The 11,214-nt window shown below is 56.5% G+C and overlaps 1 protein-coding gene across 1 annotated transcript; it reads left to right on the forward strand.

Annotated features, from left to right (window-relative positions):
• Positions 1 to 5,758: 5,758 nt before the first annotated feature.
• AQP6 (aquaporin 6) lies at positions 5,759 to 7,945 on the forward strand. Its single transcript, XM_021714587.1, has 4 exons — positions 5,759 to 6,160; positions 6,582 to 6,740; positions 6,996 to 7,076; positions 7,736 to 7,945. The coding sequence occupies exons 1-4, from the start codon at positions 5,759 to 5,761 to the stop codon at positions 7,943 to 7,945; spliced, it is 852 nt and encodes a 283-aa protein (XP_021570262.1).
• Positions 7,946 to 11,214: the final 3,269 nt, after the last annotated feature.

Genomic DNA, 11,214 nt, shown 5'->3' on the forward strand with positions numbered 1-11,214 from the left:
CCAACTCAAAAAAAAAAAAGTAGAGGGGAGTCGTGCAGGGGGTTGGCTGTTCAGAGGGGTAGACAGGAGGCGGGATTGCTGGGAGGATCTCATGCCCCAGCCTCAGCTTCCTCCTCCGTCATATGTGGCGAGCATGTCAGATCTCTGGACCTTCCCACAACTGGTGGGTGTCGGTGAGATGAGGCCCAGGAAGCCACCTTGAGTCTTTCCCTTTCCGTCATGCTTTTACTCTCCCTCTGTCTCTTGCAGTACCTTCCTCCTTTCCCTCCCCCTTTCCCCCCTTCCCCAAGTTCTGATGGGACCTCAGTCACTGCTCAAGGCAGCCAGGTGCGGGTCCTTGGCAAAAGGCCTCTGAGCATGAAGACTAGAACCCAGAACAAACTGGGCCAGGAGGATACTGGTTGGGGCAGGCAGAGCCAGGGCTGGAGCAAGCCCTGCCTGGTCCACCTGGACTTCAGGGTCAGCTCCTTCAAGGAACTGGCTAGGGTGTGGGGCCAGCTACAGGTGAGGCTGTAGTTTGACCGGAACCAGCAATGGAGTTGAGGGGACCTTGTCCCAGGGCAAGCAGAGCTCGAGGAGGCCTTGCTTCAGGCTAGCTGGGGACAGAGCTGCCACTGTGCTTCCTGTGCTCAGGCCCCAGGGCCCAGCACAAGGGCTCAGTGCTTGTCCCCATAGCCGGCTCACTGGAGAGGGGAGTTGCAATCCAATAAACCGATGTCTTCCGACTGGAAGGCACTCTCCTCACATTTACCCCTAACAACATGCAGGGAAGTAAGAACTATCATCCCCATTTGTAAAAGACTAGGTTGGGCACATAGCTCATTCCTGTAATCCCACATTTTCGGAGGCTGAGGTAGGAGGATTGCTTGAGCTCAGCAGTTCAAGACCAGCCTGGGCAACATAGCAAGACCTTGTCTCTACAAAAAGTAAAAAAAATTAGCCAAGCTGGGTGGCACGCGCCCCTGTAGTCCCAGTTATTCAGGAGACTGAGGTGGAAAGATCACCTGAGCCCAGCAGGTCGAGGGCTGTGGTGGCTGTGAGCATGCCACTGCACTCCTGCCTGGGTGACAGAGTGAGACTCCAACTCAGAAAATAAAATAATAGCCGGGCTCGGTGGCTCAGTCTGTAATCCCACGCTTTGGAAGGCTGAGGTGAGTGGATTGCCTGAGCCTGCGGGTTCGAGATCCGCCTGGGCAACTTGGCGAGACCTCATTTCTACAATAAATAAAAAATCAGCCGAGCATGGTAGCGCGCACCTGTAATTCCGGCTACTCGGAAGGCTGAGGTGGAAGGCTCGCTGGAGCCCAGCAGGTCAAGGCTGCGGTGGCCGGGAGCGGCCACTGCACTCCAGTCTGGGCGACAGAGTGAGACTCCAACCCAAAAAATAAATAAATAAATAAATAAAATAAAATAATAAAATAGGGAAGACTGGGATCACAGGAGTTAAGCAACCAGTTAGGGGTGCAGCATACACAGCAGTATTCAAACTGTATTCATTTGTCTTAGCAAAAGCTCTCAACAGATAAGCATTACTGCCATTTGGTGTCAGTTTTACAAGTGCAGAAACTGAGGCTAGGGCAAATGCAGGGAATGGTATGTGTCTGTTCACCAAGCCTTCTGCAAGCCCTTGTCTGAAGGGAGGAAAGGAGAGAGGTGCCCTGGGACAGTCCCCAGGCAGGGGTCCCACCGTGCTAGGAAGGAACAGCGCCCACGCTGCCCCCACAGTCATGCTCTGTCATCCCCTGGGCATTTATTGAATGACCCCTCTATGCCCGGCAGGGATGGAAGCCTGCACTGGAACAGTGGAGGTATTGAGGAGGCAGAGGCCACAGCTAGTCCCTAGCTTTGCTCTGAAGCTTGCCCTGATTCTGCCGGGGAGGGAGATCAGGCAGGATTCATAGAGGAGCTGCACTTTAGTGACATCTTGAAAGAGAGACAAGGAGGAGAGGCAGTGGGGCTCAGAAGTGCCTTCTACAGAACTATAAATGTCCGGCCTGGCTGGAGTAAAGGAGCCGGGGTGGGCAGTGGGAGAGAGCCTTCCTTGCATGTTAGACATGGATATTCATGACTGATCCTGAAGCAGTGGGGAGCCATTGAAGGTTTTTGAGCAGAGGAGAATGTGATCAGGTTTGCATTTTGGAAGGGTCTCTGGCAGTGGAGAGTGGCATGGAAGGGCACGGATGGTGTGTAGTCTGAGAGCCCAAGAAGGAGATTAGTGCAGTCATCCTGGAAGAGAGGATCAGAACTGACCTGAGTCGGTGGCAGGTGGGGTTGGCAAGAGGTGTCAGGTGTGAGAAGGAGCCACTAGGAACCCGGTCACCTGTGGGCTGAGGGACGGGAGATACCAGGATGATCACTAGCTTCTGTCCTGGGCAACTGATCAAGTGAGTGGTGGAGCACTTGAGGATGGGTCGGGGAGGACAGAGAGCATGCTGAGGGCCAGTGGGAGGCCAAATGGGTCTGTGGTTCAGGAGAGAGATCTGGGCTGGAGGCAGCGTTGAGTCCACCATCCATGGAGGCCACGGAGGCTGCAGGCACGACCAAGGCTGCCTGGGCACCGTCTCCTCTGGAGTGAATAGAGCGGTGGGCCAGGAGCAGACAAGGCCTAGGCTTTAGGGTCAGCAGAAGAGGAGCCAGCAATGGAGCCAAGGGATGCCCTCCGAGAGGTGGGGGGACCAGGAGGTGACCACACCTCCCAAGCCGGGAAAACAGGCTTAGGGCAGGGAGTGGCCAGCGGCGCAGGTGCCACAGTGGGCTGGGCAGAGAGGTAGAGGGGTCATGGGGCGCTTTGCCAGAGCAGCTTTGGAGGCAAGGGGCCGGGGGCTCTAGTGCAGTGGCGGGAACAGGAAACTTGACTCCAGGCCATGGCCTTCCGCTGCCCTGTGGGCACCCAGGTGTGTTTCTAGGGAGGAAGGTGGGAGGGGTGGGCAGAGCGGGAGACGTGAAAGCCAAGATGAGACTGGGAATGGTCGAGAGGGGACCCAGTCACTCAGCCAAGGGCACAAGGAGACACCTGTGCCACTGCCTGTCTTGCACACCAGAGAAGGGCTGCTGCTCCTTCAAAGAACTGGCTAGGGTGTGGGGACAGCTGCAGGTGAGGCTGTAGCTGGGGAGGAAGGATGGGAGGTCCGGCCTGGTAGCTGGGCTTTCTAGGTGAGACAGGAGGCACGGGCAGCTGAGAGAAAGTCAGCTGAGAGAGAGTGGGGAAGGTTTAAAAAATGGGTTGCTAGGTGCAGTGGCTCATGTCTGTAATCTCAGCACTTTGGGAGGTCAAGGCGGGAGGATTGCTTGGGCCTGGGAGTTCAAGACCAGTGTGGGCAACATAAAGACTTTGTCTCTACAGAAAGTAAAAAAATTAGCTGGTGGTAGTGGTGCATAGCTTTAGTCCCAGCTACTACGGAGGCTGAGGTGGAAGGCTTGCCTGAGCTCAGGAGGTCAAAGCTGTGGTGAACCGTGATGGTGCCACTGCACTCCAGCCTGGGCTACAGAGTGAGACTCCGACTCAGAAAAAAAGAATGAAGGGAGAGCTGTGAATGCATTGCTGAGCAGAGCTGCGACCCCTGCAGAGGCCAGAGACCATGGCTTGTCAAGGCCACAGTCTGCACGGCTGGGCGAGCTCCCCTAGCAGTGCTCAGCAGCGCAGATGGGGCAGAAAGGAATGGAGGAGAATGAGAAAGCGGGGGAGGCGGTGGGGTGGAGAGGACAGGGCATTGGAACAGCAGGGCATTGGCAGGTCAGGTGCACTCAGGGTGCCCAGAAGACTCCTGGAGAGGGCAGGGAGAAGCCAGGAGGGCAGAAAGAACAGAAAGGGATGGGTGACGGATTTTACTGGGACAGGGGGCAGGAATGAACAGAGCCTGTGGTGGAGCTGGGATGTTTCACTCGAAGGTGTCAGAGGGCTCAGTCCCAGGTACAGGCTGAGATGGGGCAGGATGGTCAGCTGCCCCAGGAGGCCAAGTTATTATTCATTCATTCGAAAAATATTTTTTGAGCATTTACTCTGCCGGTCTTTGTGCATGATCCCACATGTCAGGACGAACAGAATTGGTTCCTGCCCCTCAGGACTCATCGCCTTGCCTCACTGGAGACACACCAACACCATGACACCTCCCGGTGATGACTGTAGTGTACGAAAACGCCCAGGTGTGTGGGCAGCACAGGGGGCCCTCACCCAGTCAGTGACATCACAGCTGAGCCTCAGGGCCGGGTTGGGTGTTCCCCACAAAGCAAGTGGCAAGGGCTCTCCAAGGAGGGGAGAGGCAGGGGTGTTCGCTTAGAAAGGTCAGAGGGGAAAGGACGAGGCGAGGGCGGGGAGAGGCGAGGCAGGGGCGGGGCCTCCAGAGGGAGGGAGGAGGCTTGGAAGGGGTTTCAGCAGGGCGGCAGCCCCTTCAGATTTGCATGTTAGCCCTCGGAGGGGTGGAGAATTGATTGGAGCAGAGCAAGGAGCAGACAGAGCCGGTTAAAGGCTGCAAGGGGCAGGGGCAGCCAGGAGGGGCACAGGCAGGAGACATTTGGGATTCCGATCAGCAGGGCCTGATGCTTTTATTGCATGGGAGAAGGAGGGAGAGAAGGGTCAAGGGTGCTTCCCAGATGCCCCCGGGTGTGTCGGAGAAAACAAGCGGAGAACAGTGGTGGGGGGCGAGAGATGAGGGCTGCGTTTTGAGACAAATTGCACTTGAGGAGCCTGGAAGCAGCCAGGGGACATCTGTGGGCAGTAGATGTGCCCGGGGCGAGGTCAGGGCACTTTGTGTGGTTAAGAGGGGAAGACTGTATTATTTCAACAGCTTGGCGGCGTCTTCTCAGAGGGAGCACCTCTGTTCGAGAAAATACCTTGATGTGCTGCTGGAAGTAAAAGGGGGAAGCCCAGGGCATGAGTGGCCGTGGGGCCACAAAAATGGTGAAACTGCCAAGTGCGAGAAACGGAGGAATCTGTTTGGCCCTTGAGAGGGAGGAGGGCAGACAGGGAGGGGTCAAGGAGGGAGAGAAGGTCCAGTGGAAATTCCCACTGGGGAATTGCAGAGATGACCACTGCCGTGATGCATTTGATTAGTGGTGGAACAAACCCCTTCTCTGTTCCCTCACTCTGCACCCCCACGGCCCCGTGTCCGTGGTAGAGTTGACCCTCCTTACACCAGCATTCTGAGCGGGACTTTCGGTGGGAGAACCAAATTTGACATCCGGGTTTATGGGGCGCAGCACAGGGCAGCTCTCCTGGAGACCTGGGTGGGGGGCAGGAGAACAGGGGCCCTTAGAAATGCACAGAACCCCCTGAAGCCAGGCTTGGACTGGGCATCTGGGTGGTCTTGTTCTAGTTAAGTTGGCATCAGGACATGGGTGCTCTGAAATCCCATGACCACTGCTGCGCCTGCACCTGCTACCCTCTGGCTAGACCTCTGCCTGCGGCATGCATTGGGCCCATCTAGCCCTGGAAAACCTCCTGGGAGGTTCCAGCTCAGCGCCCCGAGACAGCCCCCCCCCCCCGACCCCGTCAGGTGAGCTCATGCTGGAATAGGCATGTGAACACCACCCCTCATGCCACCCCGCACCTCCCACCCATCCAGGCAACATAACCCGCCCACTCCCTGCCAGTCTGGCCAGCACATTCCTGGGACAGCAGCGTGGTGGAAAGGCTGCAGGTGGGGGCCAGAGAGGCCTCCACAGAGTGAAGGCCAGAGTCAGCCAGAGACAAGAGTCCAGAGGAACAGAGGAGAGGTCCCTGGACAAAGGAGGTGACAGCCAAGGCAAAAGGCATCGGGACATGGATGCAACAGGGTCAGAGGGGTATGGCTGGGTGAGGGCACTGGCCTACAGGCTGTGGACAGCCATCAGCAGGGCACTGTTTGCAGAGTTCCTGGCCACCGGGCTATATGTGTTCTTTGTCGTGGGCTCGGCCATGCGCTGGCCCTCGGCCCTTCCCTCTGTGCTGCAGATCGCCATCACCTGCAACCTGGCCACAGCCACGGCTGTGCAGGTCACCTGGAAGGCCAGTGGGGCCCATGCCAACCCTGCCGTGACGCTGGCCTTCCTCGTGGGCTCCCACATCTCTCTGCCCCGCGCTGTGGCCTATGTGGCTGCCCAGCTGGCGGGGGCCACCGTGGGGGCTGCTCTGCTCTATGGGGTCATGCCAGGAGACATCCGAGAGACCCTTGGGGTCAACGTGGTAGGTGCAGGGAGGAGGGAGTGCACACAGGTGGTCAGGGTGGAGGGCTAGCCCCAAGACTCCCAGATTCCTCCCTGCCCTGCCCCTTGAGGCCAGCCTCACTCTCCCACCCCATTCCCCTAATCATCTATGTTCTACCTGCTTCCCCTGATCTCTCCCTTCCACTCCCACCTCTCAAGCAAGATCCTCAGCTTCTGGAACCTTCCCCCAGCCCTAAGCTCCTGCCTCCCCCTCCTGAAGCAGTTGGTAGGGTGGAGTGGTGCCACTCACTTCTGCAGGGAGTAAGCGTCCAGGGCTGACACGGACCTTCTGCATGGATCTCCCTGCATCCTAGCGCTGAGACCAGGCCTGGGACTAGGGGGGCTGGTCGCCATCCATAGGCAGAGCCTCCATCTGCTGCAGTGTACCCCCCTCTGCCCAGGTCCGCAACAGCGTCTCCATTGGCCAGGCGGTGGCAGTGGAGCTGGTTCTGACTCTGCAGATGGTACTCTGTGTCTTTGCTTCCACCGACAGCCGCCAGATATTGGGCTCCCCAGCCATCCTGATTGGGGCCTCTGTGGCACTGGGCCACCTCATTGGGGTAAGAGGCAAAGGGGCTCCCATGCCTATGCATACATGGGTCCCACCCTGGGGAAGCTGTGGGGTCCGGAAGGCCAGAAAGTATCCCTTCCTGGGCCCCTCATGCTTTGGGGTCAAAGTGGTGCCCCTGCACTCTAGGCCCAGCCCCACAGAGGCCGAGGCTGGGGCCAGGGCTCTGAGCCAGGGCAGAGGGGACTGTCCCCTCCCAGGCCTGCCTTAAGCATCCTCTCACCCGGACCCTGCACTTGGTCCCCAGATCTACTTCACCGGCTGCTCCATGAACCCAGCCCGCTCCTTCGGTCCTGCCGTGGTCATTGGAAAGTTCACAGTCCACTGGGTGAGACTCTCTACCAGCAGCCATAGGGAGGGAGAGGACCCGAGTAGGGACAATGAAGTGGACTTCACCAGCAGCAGATTCACAGAGACCTGGGGAGACCAGTTCTCCCAGAATATTTTTACCCTGGAGTGGAGGCTTCCCTGAGCTCAAGGCCAGGCGAGTGTCCTGGCTTGGCTTGCTTCTTTTCAGTGTCAGGATCCTGAAGCACTCAGTGGACTGGCAAGAAATGGGCCAGGGCAGGAGCTGCAGCCTCGGCCCAGGCTTTAAGTCCTGGCTGTTTCCTTATTCACTTTCTCCAGCTGGACCAATTTTGAAACTTGGATAAAGAAAAAGACAAACAGAAATAGACACACACACCAGCAGAGACAGAAACAGCAATAGCCAGGACTCACAGCTAAAACAGGGAGGCGAGAGGAAAGAGGCAGGAGTGGGTGAGAAGCCGGGCCCTGGCCCCCAGCCATGACCGCCAGGCTGGGCCCGGCTCCGTGGAAGGCAAGGTCCTCTTCCTGTGTGGGCTCAGTGGCAGGACTCGTGTGCTCAAATTTACCCCCTTGTAAACAGTTGGGGAGACTTGGGAGAGCACACGAGCACTGGGAAAGCAGGCCCAAGTCCCAAAGGGGTCCTGACAGCTCATGGGGTGCCTCCTCCCTTCCCCTCAGGTCTTCTGGGTGGGACCCCTGACAGGAGCCATCCTGGCTTCACTGATCTACAATTTCGTCCTGTTCCCGGACACCAAGACCCTGGCCCAGCGACTGGCTATCCTCACAGGCACCACAGAGGTGGAGACGGTGGTAGGAGGGGAGCCCCAGAAGGAATCCCAGTCCAGTTCACCTGACATCGAAATGGAGAGTGGGTGTGAAATGGCCTAGACCCTGGCCCCGCCCTCAGGTTCCAGAAAGGAGCCCTGCAGGTGGGCAACGCCTTGTGTGGCCTGACTTGAGGTTTCCTGGGGTGAAGTGGGGGGTGGGGCCTTGACCACTTGTCCTGACAGTATGGTTTGGGGGTCCCAATCCCTGTCCCTGACAAAGAGAATCTGAGAGCAGAGCCATTCCATTCCCTCCCCCTAGGCCTTCCTGGGCCTCTCTTTTATTTTTTGAGTTGGAGTCTCACTCTGTCACCCAGGCTGGAGCACAGTGGCACGTTCACAACCACCGCAGCCTCAACCTGCTAAGCTCAGGCAATCTTTCTGCCTCAGTCTTCCAAGTAGCTGCAGCTACAGGCACACACCACCATGCCTGGCTAAGCCTCTGTCTCTTGACAGGACAGAGCACAGGAAGGCTCACATGCCCCCTCGCTCACCAAGCTGGACCCCAGTGGGAGTCCTGAGCTTCCATATCCCCGTGTCTTAGGGAAAAGGGGAACTGGAGCCCAGAAAACCATTCTGCTAGACACTCAAGGCTATAGGGACTTCAGCGAGCCCCAACTTCTCACCCACCCAGGAAACCCTGGGGAAGGAGGGACGGGCTTCCCTCAAGAACAGGGCGCTGGGACAGCCTCTGAGCTCCTTAGAGGGATTTTTCTGCTCTTGGATATGATTTGGGAGCTACAGCTGCCCCCTCAGACTGGGGGCTACCTGAGCACAGAGGTTGCCTTCCAATAGATCTTTATTCCTCACTCCTCCAAATGCTCAGGGGAGGCCCTCATTCCACGGAAACCTGACACAGAGGTTATCTTTCCTCAGACTGGCAGAGGGGCGGCAGGGTATGGGAGGGAAGGTTTGAGACAGACAGGCCTTTCCCAGGGCAAGCTCTCACTGGGTGCCGCCAGCCATTCACGCGACAGCCCCATTCACAGGAACAAGCCTGAAGGTACGTGTGCACCCCAGCCCTCAACACATGACCTGGGCCAAAGCAGCCATCACCAGTCTCTTTCTCAGCATTACCAGGATCCTCGAGAAACTGTTGAATAAGTCCTCAGCATGGCAGGAACCCAGGAATGACCCAGGGAATCAAGATGTGAGGTCCAGTGCCTCTAAAGAACTGCCAAAGTCTGAATTGGCGTTACTATTTAAAGATGGCTGTAAATCTGCTCTGTCTTTGACTTGGGGTCCTATCTGGATCTCACCTTCCCCAGCTGTAAAATGGACACAATCCTCCCCCAGGGACTGCTGTGAAAATAAGAAATTAGAAAATGCTTTTGGAAGTTAAAATGTTAGAAAACCCCAATAAATGATGGTGTTTGTTGTTACAGTAATTACTGGGTTTGAATACAACTGCTGTTGGTGATGGGAGGGTGGAGGGGAGAAGGGAGAAAGGAAGATGACTGGAGGAAGCAAAGACAGAGGTTGTCCTCTCATTTCATTGGGTCTACTTACCAGGGGCCCTGCCTCCTCTCCTGGGTCTGATGACCTGGGGCTTTGTGGGTGTGGGGGCTAGGGGAGGGACCCTAGAATGAAGAGACAAGCCAACAAAAGTCAGCTCTTCTAATCTCTATGGTGCCCATCACCATAGCAATCCACCTGAAAGATAGGTCCTTTTAATGTCTCCCAAGGGGCTGGGGAGGAGGAAGGGCTGCCAGAGCCTTCCAAGGACACAGTAATAGGCCCTGCCTGTGACCAGTGCAATAGCCGAGTCCTTGGTGCTCTTGGCCCCAGCAGCTGTGCACTGCGTTCCGTGACATCAGCGCAGATACCACTCACATCTCTCAAGCTAGGTCCCATCATCCATCTTCACAATCTCTCAGAGCCCAGGGCTGCCTGTGCCCTTTTATGAGCAAGGACAGCTGGTGCGCATGTGTGTGTATGTGTGCGTGCATGTGTGACATCGTGGGTACAGAGGATATGACTGACTTGTGAAAGGTCGCCCAGCTCAGGACCATGGACACTGAAGGTCTCCCCAGTTCCCAGTTCAGAGTTTTCCAAAATACAGTTCCGGAGGGGCTCAGGCAAGCTGCAGCCATGGGAAGGAAGCAGGAACTAGAGGGTTGAAGGGGGTGGGCCAAGCTCCTTGACAAATTACCCCTGCGTCCCCAGAGCCAAGCACACACTGGGTGCTCAATAAAAGTTTGATGAATGAATGACTGAGGCTGGCCAGCTAGGGAGGGAGGGCAGGCAGTAATAGATCACGAGGAGTTACAGCTCCAAATGCCCCGCAGTGACAGCCGCGGAGAAGTCTGTGCTTCCAGGCAGGGACTGGGAAGAGGGGGCAAAGTCTGGTCAGAGAGCCTCTGTCCGCTACTCCAGAGCAGGTCTCATGTCTGCCCCGGGAACTTATGGGGCTAAAGGGTAAGGGTGATTGTCTGAGGAGAAAGCTGGGGGCCCGCTCTCACTAACAATGCTTTAAAGCTGTTCTGTCAGGATAGACAAGAGTGAGACAAAATAAGCTTCCTGCGAAGGGAGGAATTAGGTTAGATTCTGAAAAGCATCGAAGGTTAGTCATGGAAGGAAGTAACCAGAGGTCAGCTTCTCCTCCTCAGCAGCCCTTTAATAGGACAGCGGGCCATCTGTTTGGATGAGGAAAGGACTGGGGAGCTTTGGGGAGCTGAATCTCAGTGGTCCCAGTTGGGGGCAGCAGGCTTCATTGTCACAGCCCCAGGGGGTCTGGGTGGGGGTAGGGGCCATGTGGAGGACAGAGACCCAGCCAGGCAAGCCCTTGGTGTGCACTCCCCTCCTCCCGTTCATCAGGGGAAGTTTTTAATTAATGGTGTGTAATCTGATCTGACCCTTCTCCCTGCTGAGCACTGCCTTCAATCAGTGGAGCCATCTGCAATTGCAATTCATAATTCTCCCGAAAGGGAGGGGGATTCGGGACGGGTGCCTTGGTGATTAATACAATTAGCCTTTTATGTTGATGATTGTCTTAGCAGGAGCAGATGATGCCTTGCTCAGAGCCTAGGCGGTCGCTTCCCGATTGGCTGGCATGAAGCCCCTCTCCACTTCCCACCCCCACTGCTCATCTTTAACCTGCTACCACCCCCTGGTACAAAGAGGACAAGCCTAATCTGGGACCCCACTGTGTGAGGGAGAGAAGTCCAGCAAGGGGCCAGGCTCTGCCACACACTTGGTCTCCCAGGACTAAGGGAAGAGGACAATCCACCCAATGGTCCAGGGGCTTCCACTTTCCAAAGAACATCACTTTGACCTGAAGGACTCTGTGAGCCAAAGCTTTAAAAGACAAAAAAAAAAAAAAAAAAATCGACG

The sequence above is a fragment of the Carlito syrichta genome, unplaced genomic scaffold, assembly GCF_000164805.1.
Source record: "Carlito syrichta isolate Samal-C Ts95f unplaced genomic scaffold, Tarsius_syrichta-2.0.1 Scaffold305684, whole genome shotgun sequence".
NCBI classification, from domain to species: Eukaryota; Metazoa; Chordata; class Mammalia; order Primates; family Tarsiidae; genus Carlito; species Carlito syrichta.